The 19,745-nt window shown below is 40.3% G+C and overlaps 1 protein-coding gene across 1 annotated transcript; it reads left to right on the forward strand.

Moving 5' to 3' along the window:
- The first annotated feature begins 10,091 nt into the window (after positions 1–10,091).
- On the forward strand, positions 10,092–14,975 carry LOC134089452 (uncharacterized). The gene is made up of 14 exons (XM_062543894.1): positions 10,092–10,149; positions 11,503–11,541; positions 11,796–11,834; positions 11,944–11,982; positions 12,400–12,438; positions 12,545–12,583; positions 12,690–12,728; positions 12,831–12,869; positions 13,032–13,070; positions 13,169–13,252; positions 13,998–14,051; positions 14,233–14,300; positions 14,463–14,506; positions 14,892–14,975. The coding sequence occupies exons 1-14, from the start codon at positions 10,092–10,094 to the stop codon at positions 14,938–14,940; spliced, it is 669 nt and encodes a 222-aa protein (XP_062399878.1). The 3' UTR covers positions 14,941–14,975.
- Positions 14,976–19,745: the final 4,770 nt, after the last annotated feature.

A 19,745-nucleotide genomic window follows, 5' to 3' on the forward strand; every position in this document is an offset into this window, starting at 1 on the left:
ACTAAAACAGAAATGATTTGGAGGGGGATTCATTCATTCATTCTTGTAGTACGAGCCACTCGGCGAGAAAAAGCACCGTGATTCTAGTAAAAGATAGAAAAGCACCGTGAATCTAGCGCAAATAGAACGTGATACCGGATGTACCGGATGCATCGGTTGTTATCAGAGGCGGCTAAAAGTTCGCTTTTATCTTTTCAAAACAAAAGTCACGATTTAATGAAGATGTTAAGAGTAATGAAACGAACTTTTGATTTAGCTTTTGATTGACTAACCTGAACATATGTGAAACAAATAATTTCTTTAAAAATACTTGGATGTTCAGCAACGTAGTTGTTCAGAATAATCAAACTAACTTTTGATTTAGCTTTTGATTTGACTAAACCTATGTGAAACAAATAATTTACTAAAATACTTGATAAATATCCATCAATGTATTCATTTATATAGCTCTTCTTATATGTTAAGATTTGTATAGTATTGTTTATTTTCATGAGGCTGTTAATACATTTGTCTTGTATTTTATATCAACTTATAATTGTAAGTATATCATGTATAATATGGTATAATCACATTAAAGTAGTTGAGCTAAGAAAACTAAGTCTTGTACCCCTCAACATGGGGGTGAGATGGCATCCCTATTTCATTACCTTTCTGAAAATGTACAATTTATATTGACTGACTTGTCTGGGTGGCGTACGGGCATCATCTTGTGCCCACCGCGTCATATACAATGGTATGGTAAAATACCATTAAAGTAGATGAACTGAGAATACTGAGTGTTGTGCCCCCTCAACATGGGGGTGAAATGGCATTCCTATTTCATTACCTTTCTGAAAATGTACAATTTATGTGGACTGACTTGTCTGGGTGGCGTACGGGCATCATCTTGTGCCCACCGCGTCATATACAATGGTATGGTATAATACCATTAAAGTAGGTGAACTGACAATACTGAGTGTTGTGCCCCCTCAACATGGGGGTGAAATGACATCCCTATTTCATTACCTTTCTGAAAATGTACAATTTATGTGGACTGACTTGTCTGGGTGGCGTACGGGCATCATCTTGTGCCCACCGCGTCATATACAATGGTATGGTATAATACCATTAAAGTAGGTGAACTGACAATACTGAGTGTTGTGCCCCCTCAACATGGGGGTGAAATGGCATCCCTATTTCATTACCTTTCTGAAAATGTACAATTTATGTGCACTGACTTGTCTGGGTGGCGTACGGGCATCATCTTGTGCCCACCGCGTCATATACAATGGTATGGTATAATACCATTAAAGTAGGTGAACTGAGAATACTGAGTGTTGTGCCCCCTCAACATGGGGGTGAAATGGCATTCCTATTTCATTACCTTTCTGAAAATGTACAATTTATGTGGACTGACTTGTCTGGGTGGCGTACGGGCATCATCTTGTGCCCACCGCTTCATATACAATGGTATGGTATAATACCATTAAAGTAGGTGAACTGACAATACTGAGTGTTGTGCCCCCTCAACATGGGGGTGAAATGGCATCCCTATTTCATTACCTTTCTGAAAATGTACAATTTATGTGCACTGACTTGTCTGGGTGGCGTACGGGCATCATCTTGTGCCCACCGCGTCATATACAATGGTATGGTATGATAACATTAAAGTAGTTGAGCTGAGAAAATTAAGTCTTGTGCCCCCTCAATATGGGGGTGAGATGGCATCCCTATTTCATTACCTTTCTGAAAATGTACAATTTATGTGGACTGACTTGTCTGGGTGGCGTACGGGCATCATCTTGTGCCCACCGCGCCATATACAATGGTATGGTATAATACCATTAAAGTAGGTGAACTGAGAATACTGAGTGTTGTGCCCCCTCAACATGGGGGTGAAATGGCATCCCTATTTCATTACCTTTCTGAAAATGTACAATTTATGTGCACTGACTTGTCTGGGTGGCGTACGGGCATCATCTTGTGCCCACCGCGTCATATACAATGGTATGGTAAAATACCATTAAAGTAGATGAACTGAGAATACTGAGTGTTGTGCCCCCTCAACATGGGGGTGAAATGGCATCCCTATTTCATTACCTTTCTGAAAATGTACAATTTATGTGCACTGACTTGTCTGGGTGGCGTACGGGCATCATCTTGTGCCCACCGCGTCATATACAATGGTATGGTATAATACCATTAAAGTAGGTGAACTGACAATACTGAGTGTTGTGCCCCCTCAACATGGGGGTGAAATGGCATCCCTATTTCATTACCTTTCTGAAAATGTACAATTTATGTGGACTGACTTGTCTGGGTGGCGTACGGGCATCATCTTGTGCCCACCGCGTCATATACAATGGTATGGTATAATACCATTAAAGTAGGTGAACTGACAATACTGAGTGTTGTGCCCCCTCAACATGGGGGTGAAATGGCATCCCTATTTCATTACCTTTCTGAAAATGTACAATTTATGTGCACTGACTTGTCTGGGTGGCGTACGGGCATCATCTTGTGCCCACCGCGTCATATACAATGGTATGGTAAAATACCATTAAAGTAGATGAACTGAGAATACTGAGTGTTGTGCCCCCTCAACATGGGGGTGAAATGGCATTCCTATTTCATTACCTTTCTGAAAATGTACAATTTATGTGGACTGACTTGTCTGGGTGGCGTACGGGCATCATCTTGTGCCCACCGCTTCATATACAATGGTATGGTATAATACCATTAAAGTAGGTGAACTGACAATACTGAGTGTTGTGCCCCCTCAACATGGGGGTGAAATGGCATCCCTATTTCATTACCTTTCTGAAAATGTACAATTTATGTGCACTGACTTGTCTGGGTGGCGTACGGGCATCATCTTGTGCCCACCGCGTCATATACAATGGTATGGTATGATAACATTAAAGTAGTTGAGCTGAGAAAATTAAGTCTTGTGCCCCCTCAATATGGGGGTGAGATGGCATCCCTATTTCATTACCTTTCTGAAAATGTACAATTTATGTGGACTGACTTGTCTGGGTGGCGTACGGGCATCATCTTGTGCCCACCGCGTCATATACAATGGTATGGTATGATAACATTAAAGTAGTTGAGCTGAGAAAATTAAGTCTTGTGCCCCCTCAATATGGGGGTGAGATGGCATCCCTATTTCATTACCTTTCTGAAAATGTACAATTTATGTGGACTGACTTGTCTGGGTGGCGTACGGGCATCATCTTGTGCCCACCGCGTCATATACAATGGTATGGTATGATAACATTAAAGTAGTTGAGCTGAGAAAATTAAGTCTTGTGCCCCCTCAATATGGGGGTGAGATGGCATCCCTATTTCATTACCTTTCTGAAAATGTACAATTTATGTGGACTGACTTGTCTGGGTGGCGTACGGGCATCATCTTGTGCCCACCGCGTCATATACAATGGTATGGTATGATAACATTAAAGTAGTTGAGCTGAGAAAATTAAGTCTTGTGCCCCCTCAATATGGGGGTGAGATGGCATCCCTATTTCATTACCTTTCTGAAAATGTACAATTTATGTGCACTGACTTGTCTGGGTGGCGTACGGGCATCATCTTGTGCCCACCGCGCCATATACAATGGTATGGTATAATACCATTAAAGTAGGTGAACTGAGAATACTGAGTGTTGTGCCCCCTCAACATGGGGGTGAAATGGCATCCCTATTTCATTACCTTTCTGAAAATGTACAATTTATGTGCACTGACTTGTCTGGGTGGCGTACGAGCATCATCTTGTGCCCACCGCGCCATATACAATGGTATGGTATAATACCATTAAAGTAGGTGAACTGAGAATACTGAGTGTTGTGCCCCCTCAACATGGGGGTGAAATGGCATCCCTATTTCATTACCTTTCTGAAAATGTACAATGTATGTGCACTGACTTGTCTGGGTGGCGTACGGGCATCATCTTGTGCCCACCGCGTCATATACAATGGTATGGTATGATAACATTAAAGTAGTTGAGCTGAGAAAATTAAGTCTTGTGCCCCCTCAATATGGGGGTGAGATGGCATCCCTATTTCATTACCTTTCTGAAAATGTACAATTTATGTGGACTGACTTGTCTGGGTGGCGTACGGGCATCATCTTGTGCCCACCGCGTCATATACAATGGTATGGTATGATAACATTAAAGTAGTTGAGCTGAGAAAATTAAGTCTTGTGCCCCCTCAATATGGGGGTGAGATGGCATCCCTATTTCATTACCTTTCTGAAAATGTACAATTTATGTGGACTGACTTGTCTGGGTGGCGTACGGGCATCATCTTGTGCCCACCGCGTCATATACAATGGTATGGTATGATAACATTAAAGTAGTTGAGCTGAGAAAATTAAGTCTTGTGCCCCCTCAATATGGGGGTGAGATGGCATCCCTATTTCATTACCTTTCTGAAAATGTACAATTTATGTGGACTGACTTGTCTGGGTGGCGTACGGGCATCATCTTGTGCCCACCGCGTCATATACAATGGTATGGTATGATAACATTAAAGTAGTTGAGCTGAGAAAATTAAGTCTTGTGCCCCCTCAATATGGGGGTGAGATGGCATCCCTATTTCATTACCTTTCTGAAAATGTACAATTTATGTGCACTGACTTGTCTGGGTGGCGTACGGGCATCATCTTGTGCCCACCGCGCCATATACAATGGTATGGTATAATACCATTAAAGTAGGTGAACTGAGAATACTGAGTGTTGTGCCCCCTCAACATGGGGGTGAAATGGCATCCCTATTTCATTACCTTTCTGAAAATGTACAATTTATGTGCACTGACTTGTCTGGGTGGCGTACGAGCATCATCTTGTGCCCACCGCGCCATATACAATGGTATGGTATAATACCATTAAAGTAGGTGAACTGAGAATACTGAGTGTTGTGCCCCCTCAACATGGGGGTGAAATGGCATCCCTATTTCATTACCTTTCTGAAAATGTACAATGTATGTGGACTGACTTGTCTGGGTGGCGTACGGGCATCATCTTGTGCCCACCGCGTCATATACAATGGTATGGTATAATACCATTAAAGTAGGTGAACTGAGAATACTGAGTGTTGTGCCCCCTCAACATGGGGGTGAAATGGCATTCCTATTTCATTACCTTTCTGAAAATGTACAATTTATGTGGACTGACTTGTCTGGGTGGCGTACGGGCATCATCTTGTGCCCACCGCTTCATATACAATGGTATGGTATAATACCATTAAAGTAGGTGAACTGACAATACTGAGTGTTGTGCCCCCTCAACATGGGGGTGAAATGGCATCCCTATTTCATTACCTTTCTGAAAATGTACAATTTATGTGCACTGACTTGTCTGGGTGGCGTACGGGCATCATCTTGTGCCCACCGCGTCATATACAATGGTATGGTATGATAACATTAAAGTAGTTGAGCTGAGAAAATTAAGTCTTGTGCCCCCTCAATATGGGGGTGAGATGGCATCCCTATTTCATTACCTTTCTGAAAATGTACAATTTATGTGGACTGACTTGTCTGGGTGGCGTACGGGCATCATCTTGTGCCCACCGCGTCATATACAATGGTATGGTATGATAACATTAAAGTAGTTGAGCTGAGAAAATTAAGTCTTGTGCCCCCTCAATATGGGGGTGAGATGGCATCCCTATTTCATTACCTTTCTGAAAATGTACAATTTATGTGGACTGACTTGTCTGGGTGGCGTACGGGCATCATCTTGTGCCCACCGCGTCATATACAATGGTATGGTATGATAACATTAAAGTAGTTGAGCTGAGAAAATTAAGTCTTGTGCCCCCTCAATATGGGGGTGAGATGGCATCCCTATTTCATTACCTTTCTGAAAATGTACAATTTATGTGCACTGACTTGTCTGGGTGGCGTACGGGCATCATCTTGTGCCCACCGCGCCATATACAATGGTATGGTATAATACCATTAAAGTAGGTGAACTGAGAATACTGAGTGTTGTGCCCCCTCAACATGGGGGTGAAATGGCATCCCTATTTCATTACCTTTCTGAAAATGTACAATTTATGTGCACTGACTTGTCTGGGTGGCGTACGAGCATCATCTTGTGCCCACCGCGCCATATACAATGGTATGGTATAATACCATTAAAGTAGGTGAACTGAGAATACTGAGTGTTGTGCCCCCTCAACATGGGGGTGAAATGGCATCCCTATTTCATTACCTTTCTGAAAATGTACAATGTATGTGGACTGACTTGTCTGGGTGGCGTACGGGCATCATCTTGTGCCCACCGCGTCATATACAATGGTATGGTATAATACCATTAAAGTAGGTGAACTGAGAATACTGAGTGTTGTGCCCCCTCAACATGGGGGTGAAATGGCATCCCTATTTCATTACCTTTCTGAAAATGTACAATTTATGTGCACTGACTTGTCTGGGTGGCGTACGGGCATCATCTTGTGCCCACCGCGTCATCAACAATGGTATGGTATGATACCATTAAAGTAGGTGAACTGAGAATACTGTGGACTGACTTGTCTGGGTGGCGTACTGGCATCATCTTGTGCCCACCGCGTCATCAACAATGGTATGGTATGATACCATTAAAGTAGTTGAGCTGAGAAAGCTGAGTCTTTTAGCCCCTCAACATGGGGGTGAAAATGTACAATTTAAGTCTGGGTGGCATACGGGCATCATCTTGTGCCAACAGGGTATGAATAATTTTGTTTTTAACTCAATGTAGTTTTTTTTTTCATGTCCAAAATATTGCAGGTCTTTGCATAAGAAATGCAAATAATTTCTCAAACATCATGCTGCTCAGAAAACTGCGGTTTTGAGAAGTAACTATGGGCTGGCTGCAAAATGAGAAGGGAGTGAATTTGAGTCTGTAACCATGGACACCAGTCCACTTCCTGTTTTGACCTACAGTCTATGGTTTTGACCTCACACACGTTTTGGAGTGTTACAGTCTACACAATTTTCTTTACTCATTTTCCACTCTTCTTTTTCTGGTAAGTTGCTATTGTATCCATATATGGCTAGATAGATATTCTCAAGTCATTATTATAAAGCCTGTTCCTCTGACACCTTGTTTTTTTTTAATGTAAAAAGTATAGCTTAACTAGGCTACTATGCTAGCACCCACCACACCTCATGGTTGCTAGTGCAGGCTAATACTAGTGTGTTGGCTATTTTGTGGGACAGTTAGTGTTGTGGCCACTATAAAGTTGTACACCATTTTTGTATTATTATTATTAATATTATTATTATTACTCTTTGCCGATCTTTGCATTCATCTGCAATTACTTTTGTAAGGGATAATCAACTCCGCGCCGTGCGTTTCTAGGAAAATAATGCACTCCGACGCATTATCGGTGCATTATTTTCCAAGAAACGCATGGCGCGGAGTTGATTATCCCGCTTATACCACTGCTACTATCAGTTTCGTTTATATTGCCGCTGTCTTAGATACAACCTTACTGTTTTTACTGTTACATTAACATTGGCGAATTCATATTCAAGTGTAATAAGCCCAAAAGAAGGGAACCACTTCATAGCCGTGCAGTATATAGAAAAATAATGCACGTTCCAAATGAAATGCGCTATATAAGCTTGACTTGACTTGACTTGACACCAGTGGACTAATCTCTCTCTCTCTCTCTCTCTCTCTCTCTCTCTCTCTCTCTCTCTCTCTCTCTCTCTCTCTCTCTCTCTGTTTTTCATGTCCTTGTGATATTCTTTTATTTGTCTGAATTCGTTATGTAGCGCTTTATCAATGGCCCCAGGCAGTACACTTCGCCAGTGTAGAGGCTGCCAGTCCTTGGTAGGCAATGCCACCAAGGTGTGCAAGGGATGTGGGCAGCCACTGCAACAAAAAAAGAGGGTGACAGCAGCCAAAAATAAATATGATAAAAAGTGGGCTGAGAAATTAGTCAGACAGGGAAATGTAGGCAAGCTTTTGGATACTTTAAATGTTTTGGTAAGTTTTACAAAGAAACCATTTTCAAGCGGAAGTTAGTGGATAAGTGTGCAGTGTTTCCCACAGATTAGAAGGCAATATGTGGTGGTCGCCCCATGTCCGACGGGGGGGGGGGGGGGGGGGGGGGGGGGGGGGGTTGTGGGGGGATAGGGGGTTGGGGTTGGTGCACCCATATTTTTCATTGCATGGCCTTTTTATAGCTCTTTCATATAATGTAAATGATGTTTTTAACAAGATGTAAAGCTTGTCTTTATTTGAAACACACACACATTATGTAATTATCTACATTCTATATACTGACATTTCTGATATTCATAACAGCAAACTTTATGCAGATTATAGCCTACTATTCATATTACAACTCCACTTCTTAAATTCAGCTGTCTGGTTGAAGCCTCAAAATATTGTAAACAAAGTAGCAGGCTAAGCTTATCATACTCTACTGGTTGGACTGTTCAGTTTCCCCACATGTGTTTAAGTTTCAAGGTAAGCTAATACTTTTTCTCCTTGGGACAGGCCCTTTTAAGTCTTGGAGTTGAAAACATTGGTATTGAGATGGTCAGTCAACTTGAATGCAAGAGTTTTAATCAAATGTCTGCAGCATAACCTACTAATGATGCTAACCGAATTTAACAGTAAATTTAGCTAGTTCTGTGCGTCAATGCGTTCACGATTGTGAATGTTTTATTTGGATTAAATGTGCATGTTGAGAGCGGGTGTCCATTGAGCGCGCACGGCACGAGAGCGGGCCAAGGAGAATGAGTTTACTTTTGGTAATTAAGTTGCACGCATAGTCTACAAAAGTTGCGGGAGAACTTTATGCTTCTAACCGAGCAGTGTCAGGTTCATCAGTGCGACCACCGACCGCTTCCAGGGATGATCTTGTTGGTTTTCATGGAGATAGACGCAGTGTGCATGGAGGGGATGGGCTGTGTGTGTGCCTGTGTGTGTGTATGAGAGACGGACGCGTGAGTGACAGAGAGGGAGCGCAAGGAAAGGAAATTCAGCTTAACGAACGCTGCGTGTTTTTCAATAGCGTTTCAATAGCGCTAAATAAATACATAAATAAATAAAGAATAACGAAACGCAATATGTGGCGGCCGGTGCTGAATCTGTGGCGCACCGCCACAAATTTGTCTATGTGTGGGAAACACTGAGTGTGTCAGAAAGTTATTCCATTTACATTTAAATTTACATTCATTCTTTTAGCCGACACTTCTAGCCAAGTCACTACGACTTACATATATCAATTATATTACATATTATATAAATTAGCAACTTGCTCAAGGGTACAATGGTGGAAGCTGGGAAAATTAATGTACAACTTTCAAGGCTATTACATGCTACTTTATTAATGCTACCATTTACAAACATATAACACTGGACTAGGAAATAGTAATAACTGTTTTCATGTTTGTACTTATGTGTGAAATATCCTCACAGCTGCACAAGTTGGAGGTGTTGGGGGTCCAGCCGTTATTCATCATGAGGCGTATAAAAACTACAGAAATATACACAACATCAAGGATTGCAAGACACAAAAATGTAAAATTAATTAATCGGCTTTATAATTCGATCATACATGGTAAGCATTGATTTTGTTTATTTGTGAGTTTTACCTAGATTCTTAAAGAGACCCTATGCAACTTTCTGCAGGAGACGATCGCTCCTTGTTTACATCTGGAAGTTTGAGACGAAGAACCACGCTTGCAATTTATATATTTAAATATAGCCTATACATGTATAAATATACACGCTAAAGCTGTCGGGGAAGCTCTGCAGAGAAAATGCAAACATAAAACGAGCAATCCTGCATAGTTCCTCTTTAAAGTCCAAAGTAGGTATTTGTTATAACAAATTTGATCTATGATTGTCACGGTTTGGGGTTTGGATTTTGGGTTTTAGTTTGTAGGGTCTTGGTTAGAGCCGCAACCCTGACAATGATAATTTCTAACCTTTAATCTCACAGGAATCACCACCACCTCTATTGCAAGTCAGGCCTCAGGCAAGTAGCATAGTAGTTTTACTTTTGTACTGCTGTGATTAACTTATTTTTCCTTTTCTTTTTGTTAATTCAACTTTAATGTGCTCTCTAAGAGCAAGTTGTTTGTCATAGTATCATAAATGGTTATTTATGCCTTTCATAGACACTAGCGCCTCCACCTCTGCAGCCCCCACCAATACATCCTCAGGTAAGGTCCACAGTAGGCCTGTCACGATAACAAATTTTGCTGGACGATAAATTGTCCCAGAAATTATTGCGATAAACGATAATATTGCCGTTCTGAGATAATTTTTATCTAATATAATGATAATGCCATAATAATGCAGGTACACCTTTTCAAAGATCAATAACTTGTATTTCTAAAGAATAAGGAACTGGAATGGGAAGACATTTTTAAATATCCACAATAAATGAACAAAACAACCAAAAACAATAAATACAATGGACTCTCAGTCTCTACTAAGACTCTGTTTAAGGGCCAGCAAATTAAAACGTGACATGCAACAGGGGGCGTGTAGAGTGACAGTTGCTAAGCCTTATGCACGGAACAAAATGTCATCATAGCTGATCAATTAGGCCTACGCAGTCAGCTAAACATTTGAAACTTGCGCAAAACGCCATGAACCCAGCATCTGCACGTCACATAAAACACAAATTGAAGCAATAAGTTGGTCATCGGATAATCCTACTGCAAAGCCTTTTCATAGGTATACTACGTTTATGACATATAACGTTGATTACGAACACATTTCACCACAGCTGACAATTAGCTTACGACATTTTAACCGGAGCTGCCGGCTGTTTTGGCTGATTCTTGAGCTCTCAGCGGAGTGCAGACTTTGCGAAGTGTGTCTTTATCAGATGATGAAAAAACGTAGCTTATAAGCATGATTTTCTGAACTGCATTATCACTATTTTTACCCCCATACCTGTCAAGCTACAACAGAAAGCCTCTTCAGTGTGCTTAGGCCAATCGCCAAAGCCTCGTCTAGCCTGTTAATCAAATGAATGTAAGAAAGTAAAGTTGTCCGTCATGTTATTGAAAGATACATGTCTGACAACTGACTGACATGAGGGTTCACTCCTCGTTAGGCTGCGCTAAAGGAAGCACCGTGGTTATCCTCTCTTTCGTAGAGAGAGAGAGAGAGAGAGAGAGAGAGAGAGAGAGAGAGAGAGAAGAAAAACAATCAAGCATGAAAATGGAAATTATCGCGGCCGGAAAAGTTATCGAGCTCATTTTTTTTATCGTGCGATTTATTGATTTATTGAATATCGCGACAGGCCTAGTCCACAGCATAGGTGTAGATTAGAAGGTAGAAGAAGCATATCACAAGTTTGTGTCCCTGATTGTGTTTGGCCAGTTGATCACAAGGGTCTGTTATACAGCGGTTCGTAAATGACTGCAGCTTGTTTATCCTGTTTAGCTCAATCCACTTGCCTACACACAGGCCACACAATAATGTAACATAGATGTGTCTGTCTTTAGTCTTGTATAGACTAAGTTTTATGTACCATAAATTATAACCTTCCCTTTTTACAGACCATGAAACCTTCAACATTATTACCATCTCTTCCACTGGTAAGTAAAAAAAAAGTAAACTTAAGCATAAAAGTTTGCATCCCCTTAGTTAGGGGTGCAGCGAATCCAGGGGTGCATAGGATCCAATGTTTGGTTTTGGATTTGGTTGAATCTTTTTGATTGTGTTGAGCCATGATTTTTCAGCCAAGCTCACCAAGATCATAGAAATTATCATTGCAGGAGACTTATTTCCCATGATCCAAGATAAATAGATTGGGTTTTTGAAATTACATCTTTAACCTTGCCTTTCATAGATGCTGGCACCTCCACCTCGGAAGAAACTGAGAACCATGGTAAGTGGCACAACTGTAATTGACTAAAGAAACATGACCAGTTTTATGTCACTGGCCGCACAACCACCACCGCCACCATCACCACATGTTATAACCTTGCCTTTCATAGACGGTGGTCCCTCCACCTCGGAAGAAGCTGAGGACCCTGGTAAGTAGCACAGTTATAAATGGCTAAATACTAAATGAACTATTGGGCAGACAACAAGAGTTTTTTCAGCTAGAGGTTGTTTCAACAGAAATGATTCTGTTCAGAATTTGAGTCGGATACTGCTCCTTTGGCCTGGGATTATAGGCTCTGCTCTGTTTCTATGGAAGTTGCAAGAATCCACGTTGTTCTATTAAATGCCGTTAAATAATTAAATAGCCTTCCAACAGTTTGAAGCGGAGCTTGCCACCGATTAGTTTTGGTTTCTGTCAAGCAAATGCGCACATGCATGCATGCATTCAATTAGGTTCATGTGGCACTCAGGCTAAGTAATTGCTTCTGTAACACCATAATTTTCCTCAGGACATGAATAAAGTAATCTATCTATTTATCAACATATTATATCCTTGCCTTTCATAGACGAAGGTCCCTCCACCGCTTCAGTAGCTGTGGACTCTGGTAAGTAGCACAACTGTAAATAGCTGAAAAGTGTAAAAAAAAATCATTGTAATTTCTTTGCTGGCCCCACCACCATCACCACATATTATATCCTTGCCTTTCATAGACGAAGGTCCCTCCACCGCTTCAGTAGCTGTGGACTCTGGTAAGTAGCACAGCTGTAAATAGCTGAAAAGTGTAAAAAAAAATCATTGTAATTTCTTTGCTGGCCCCACCACCATCACCACATATTATATCCTTGCCTTTCATAGACGAAGGTCCCTCCACCGCTTCAGTAGCTGTGGACTCTGGTAAGTAGCACAGCTGTAAATAGCTAAAAAGTGTAAACAAATAATTGTCATTTCTTTGCTGGCCCCACCACCATCACCACATGATAACCTTGCCTTTCATAGACGAAGGTGTCTCCACCACTGTAGTAGCTGTGGACTCTGGTAAGTAGCACAGCTGTAAATAGCTAAAAAGTGTAAAAAAAAATCATTGTAATTTCTTTGCTGGCCCCACCACTATCACCACATACTGTATGATAGCCTTTATGATGTGATATGATAGCCTTTAGGATAGCCTTTATGATACTGTATCCTTGCCTTTCATAGACGAAGGTGTCTCCACCGCTCTAGTAGCTGTGGACTCTGGTAAGTAGCACAGCTGTAAATAGCTGAAAAGTGTCATTTGTTTGCTGGCCCCACCGCCACCATCACCACATACAGTATTATAACCTTGCCTTTCATAGATGAAGGCCCCTCCACCTCGACTGTTGGTGAGGACACGTACATATTTCTTGTTCCTGTTGACCCTCCTACTCACTTGAGCTTAAGTAAGTACTGTGTACTTTACTTTGCTATTTTTAGTAATGGCCAAAGAGTAGTGTTGCTGCCCTTGTGAATCTCTTCATGGCCATAATTTACCCATTCTTTTATCGGAGTGCCTATTCAATTCAATTCAATTCAATTCAATTCAATTCAATTCAATTCAATTCAATTCAATTCAATTCAATTTTATTTATAGAGCGCCAAAACATTACACATGTCTCAAGGCGCTTCACAGAGCGTCAAACCTTCAAAGAGAGCCCATGAGCAACAGGGGCAAGGAAAAACTCCCTAGAATTGGAGATATATATAGGAAGAAACCTCAGACAGATCCACGGCCCCATAGCTGAGATGCCTAGGCCCCATAGCTGAGCTATTTACACCCTGTGACGTAACAACAAAATAGTATTATTGACTATGGACATCTGGGTGTAAATAGTACTACTGACTATGGACACCTGGGTGTAAATAGTATTATTGACTATGGACACCTGGGTGTAAATAGCAACAATGGCTATTTGCCCTATGCATGAATAACAGTGTAACAGTGATCGCTATTTACAAATACCGGGTGCAAATAGCATCTGCCATTATAGACACCCCGGGTGTAAATAGTAATGTTCATAATTTGCACCCTGGGTGCAAATAGCATCTGCCTTATTTTATCACTACTACCAACATGACAATGACCCATGTCGAAACACGTTTTGTTGGCCCTTGTCAACAGTCTTACTGTTTCACTTTTGCCTACAGACTCTTCCTCTATCCCAACTCCTCCAATACCACAACCAAAAAAGAGGAAGAGAGGTTTGTTTAGTTTTTTTTCGTTTCCTTGTGCAGGTGTAAGTCTATCTATATGATGACAAAAGGTTTAATCACTGAATTCCAGCAGCAATGAATCATTTCTGGTTTATGCAAAACAAATCCTCTTCTGTTAATTCCTTTTCTATAATGTTTCATAGATTTGTTCTCTTCTGCCTTATTTTAGGTTGCCGGAAATGCGCCAACCAAAAAGTCTTTCTGTACAACACATTGATTGACCGTAGAATGATGCAGGTAAGACATTGAAATTTACTGAGAGAGGGAAATATTGGTTTGGATTAAAAACTGCTTAATGACCACATGTACAGTAAATGTAACATGTAAATAGCAATGCCTTTAGCACATGTTATTGGCACAACCTTTTCTTTGTCCTTGTATGTTCTCCTGTGTCTGTAGGGGAGGGAGGAGGTGATGGTAGACTGGCTCCCTTGCACCACCTGGTAAGATCCCTAAACTCTGTTCTTGAAATTGACTCTAATCTGTCCTTTTGACAACCTCTTCTTCTTTTAAAATATTTCAGAATAAAACTGTTGTGATCGGATTCATTATGCCTTATGAGTTATGGTTTATAGTGTCAAGATCTGGGCCAGACTGAGTGATTTTTTGCCACCCATGGCCATTTTGTACATTTGTCCTGTGTCTGTATCCTTTTTTGTTTATTTTCATTAGGCTATGTTTTGACTATTTTGTTATTTGTATATGGCTTTGGACAAAAGGGTCTGCTAAATACCATAACCATAGCCATGTTACCACCACATTTTGATGGTAACTATGATTGTTTTGTACAATGATCTTACAATTGTGTATATTATTTGTGTTTTTCAGTGGAAAGACCTGGGAGCCAACATGGGAGCCTGCCATGAACTTCATTTAATGTGGATTTTAATGTGGCTTTTTTTTACTCCGATGCAATAAAATGGTTTGGTTGGGTGAAATTGCTTTGCCTTTGTGTTGTACTTCAAAACGTACCATATGTGCCCTTCATAATTCAACATTATACAACGTAAAGCCATGTATAGATGTTAAATTACATCTACAAGTGACAAGTTTTCAGAAAACATGGCTTGGTTAGGTGAAATTGTTTTGCCTTTGTGTTGGAGGTCGAAATGTGTCATGTACCCTTCATTCGCTAATATACAAATTAGAGCCATGTAGAGATCTGTGTCCTCCACATTTTGCAGGAAGAGGAGATGTCCAAATTCTTGTTGAATCACATCTACAAGTTATAAGTGACAAGTTCTCCACTGTGTTTGTAGTTGATATTTATTGTAATGTTAGAATATGCGAAGGAACATTTATGGCTTTACAAGACTACACTCTGTGTATGCACACAAGTTGATGAATCAAACCAACCACCTTAAACATCCATATTGTTTGTCATACATGTGTTGGAGTAAATAAACATGATTTGCATGTCATCATCCTTAGACCTACGTGACCAAGTCCCATCCAGACAGCTATTCGTTTGAGTTTTCAGACAGTTTTGCATGCACACAAGTTGATGAAACATTAAACAGAAATATTTGGAAAAATACATATATATTTATGAAATAAACTGATCTTATGTGCTGTGGGAATTCTGATCCACAATACATACTCAGAAACTGTTGTTTAGACAGCATTTTTTTGACATGTTGATAAACAAAAGTTCTTAAATCAAACCCAAACCATTAAAACATCCATATTTTGACTGATTATGATACACAGAGGTGTGCTGTGCTGAAATAAACCCAATTTCACTGATCTTACGTGCTGTGGGAATTTTGATCCACAATACATACTCAGAAACTGTTGTTTAGACAGCATTTTTTTTGACATGTTGATAAACAAAAGTTCTTAAATCATACCCAAACCAATAAAACATCCATATTTTGATTGATTATGATACACAGAGGTGTGCTGTGCTGAAATAAACCCAATTTCACTGATCTTACGTGCTGTGGGAATTTTGATCCACAATACATACTCAGAAACTGTTGTTTAGACAGCATTTTTTTTGACATGTTGATAAACAAAAGTTCTTAAATCATACCCAAACCAATAAAACATCCATATTTTGATTGATTATGATACACAGAGGTGTGCTGTGCTGAAATAAACCCAATTTCACTGATCTTACGTGCTGTGGGAATTTTGATCCACAATACATACTCAGAAACTGTTGTTTAGACAGCATTTTTTTTGACATGTTGATAAACAAAAGTTCTTAAATCATACCCAAACCAATAAAACATCCATATTTTGATTGATTATGATACACAGAGGTGTGCTGTGCTGAAATAAACCCAATTTCACTGATCTTACGTGCTGTGGGAATTTTGATCCACAATACATACTCAGAAACTACAATTCAGACACCCATATTGCCAGATAGGCCTAGGTAAGTGTCATACTCACTGTTTCATAAAATGTTAGGATGTGGCACATATTTTGATTCAGAGAATGATAACAAACTTATTTGTCAAATTTGAGACCTCCAGCTGCTTGTGTGTTGCCAGGAGGCGGAGCCAAAGTTTGGAAAATGTAGATTTCTAGGGGGCGCTATAGAGTCTGTGAATATGGGAGGTGTGATTTTACTTTGCTAATATATTCTATGTCATACATAGATGTCACATGCCAAATTTGGTCTGTCTATGAGGTATGCAAGTTAGAAACGCTAACCCTGGGTTTAGAAGGTCATAATTTGCATAGGTCCGACAGGCCTTGATAGGATTACACCAGTTAATTCAGGATAGTGCCATCATATGGCACATATTTTGATTCAGGGAATGATAACAAACTTATTTGTCAAATTTGAGACCTCCAGCTGCTTGTGTGTTGCCAGGAGGCGGAGCCAAAGTTTGGAAAATGTAGATTTCTAGGGGGCGCTATAGAGTCTGTGAATATGGGAGGTGTGATTTTACTTTGCTAATATATTCTATGTCATACATAGATGTCACATGCCAAATTTGGTCTGTCTATGAGGTATGCAAGTTAGAAACGCTAACCCTGGGTTTAGAAGGTCATAATTTGCATAGGTCCGACAGGCCTTGATAGGATTACACCAGTTAATTCAGGATAGTGCCATCATATGGCACATATTTTGATTCAGGGAATGATAACAAACTTATTTGTCAAATTTGAGACCTCCAGCTGCTTGTGTGTTGCCAGGAGGCGGAGCCAAAGTTTGGAAAATGTAGATTTCTAGGGGGCGCTATAGAGTCTGTGAATATGAGAGGTGTGATTTTACTTTGCTAATATATCTTATGTCATACATAGATGTCACATGCCAAATTTGGTCTGTCTATGAGGTATGCAAGTTAGAAACGCTAACCCTGGGTTTAGAAGGTCATACTTTGCATAGGTCCGACAGGCCTTGATAGGATTACACCAGTTAATTCAGGATAGTGCCATCATATGGCACATATTTTGATTCAGGGAATGATAACAAACTTATTTGTCAAATTTGAGACCTCCAGCTGCTTGTGTGTTGCCAGGAGGCGGAGCCAAAGTTTGGAAAATGTAGATTTCTAGGGGGCGCTATAGAGTCTGTGAATATGGGAGGTGTGATTTTACTTTGCTAATATATTTTATGTCATACATAGATGTCACATTCCAAATTTGGTCTGTCTATGAGGTATGCAAGTTAGAAACACTAACCCTGGGTTTAGGAGGTCATAATTTGGATAGGTCCGACGGGCCTTGATAGGATTACACCAGTTAATTCAAGTATAGGCTACAAAAAATATCTGCTAATAGTAGCAAACATTTTTTAGTAGTAAACAATGATATCATTCACAACTCTTCCGTGGCTCTCCGCCATGTTGAAAATGTCAAAGGTTATCTCCTCTCGGTAACTCGTCCATCAAAATATTCTACGGGTTGCCCAGTGGAAAATCCACGAGATGGTGTTCATGTGCATTTTTGACCTCGGCTTTCGGTATTTACCATAATTACTGTACCATAGCACATGAAGGCACCATTAGACAGGCCTTGATAAGGTTACACCACTAATACCAACACGTGGCACATAAGGGAGTAAAAACTAAAGTTTGTCACATTCGAGACCTCGATCTGCTTCTGTGTTGCCAATAATATGGCTATAAATGGCAACCCAGACATGTTCATGTCAATCAATCTCAGAGGTCAGCAAGGTCAGACAAGGTTACAGCAGTCATTGTCAACTATCCAGGGGGAATTTGATGCCAACTGAACAACAATATAAGGCTACTGTGCTTCATCACAATCCCACATTTTAAGAAAGCAATTCATGTCAATATAGTTGGTAGATTCGCATTAGGTAGGCCTAATTTGTTTAATGTGCATTATACAGTCATTGTCTGAAAGGAGGTAAGTATTTTTTGTCATGGGTAATAATCAATACATATAGCCTACCCTTTACTATTTGTCTTTGACTTACTGCATTTCACCCATCCGAGGCCAGTGTATGGCCAGTGTATGGCCTTCTTGCACAAATACATTCAGCCAAGGAAGTGACCCAAGCAGTCAAAGTCAATAGAAAGACGCAGTGCTGTGGTATACCCAGGCAGAAAACAATTATTTAATAAATCCAATCATTATTATTTATTATCAATTTGTTTTATTACAGGCTATAGACACACATTGCATATTCACCTCGTAGGCAATCAGTCACTGTACACGTCATCTGGAAAAACTCCAACCATGTATTGGTTTTACCTGTGTACTTCACACAGGTGATCTCACTAATTACCTGCTCTACCTAGCTGAAGAGTTCTGCTAATCAGAATCAGCTGATTTAAATGAATGGTCAGCACAGATATGTGGAAGGACTTTTACACCTCTGGCTATAGCATTATGTATGGAGGCAATAAACAGAGGGAGGGAGAGAGGGAGAGAGAGAGAGCGCTTGGCGTACAATGGCCTCTGGTTGCCTTCCCCTTGGAATGGTATATATATAAACTTTATTACAGGCTCTAAGCCTAACAGCAAAACATACATCAAAAAGGAAAAGATACATAAACACATACACACTCTTAAGCCATACCAATGTTTCCACAAATATGATTCATACCTGACCAATCTTCACCTGGGGCTTGTAAGCATCATTATAATACAGTTTTGAGGCTCATCAAGACAAAATTAAAACATTACAGGTGCAATTGAGTCACAAAAGAGCTTACTTGCACTGCTGCTCCTGGGCTTTTTCAGCAGTATCCTCAGACAGTCATTATATGCTACCTGAAGTTTGCACAGGGTCTCCTTTTCGTAGCTGTCCCATAATGGGGCTACATACATAGGAGTGCAGTAGGCACGAAACAAGCTCAAACATTAATCGGACATACCACATACGTCTCTACCTATAAATACCAGCATCATCTTCCATCTTGTCAGGGATGAGGTGCCCAAGACATTTCATACAGTTAGATACACATCTCTAAATAGGCATTCAATAAACAAAGTTGAATTTAACACAAATACTCAAGCAAGAAGTAAAGCTAATAACCAATTGGATGTGTTATTGGGATTTTATACATTTAATGTGCGCAAATATAATTTTGGTAAACTCACAACCTCAGCCCAGGCAATATTCTGTGGACCCCCTGCAATCTCTGGCGGCCCCTAAGGTTGGGAACCACTGTTTTAGAGTGTGTATGTTATTTACTCCAAAAATGTAACTTTGATGAATAAAATAATAGCTGACAGTTACACGAGCTGACT

This window comes from Sardina pilchardus, chromosome 8 (assembly GCF_963854185.1).
Source record: "Sardina pilchardus chromosome 8, fSarPil1.1, whole genome shotgun sequence".
In the NCBI taxonomy this organism is placed as follows: domain Eukaryota; kingdom Metazoa; phylum Chordata; class Actinopteri; order Clupeiformes; family Clupeidae; genus Sardina; species Sardina pilchardus.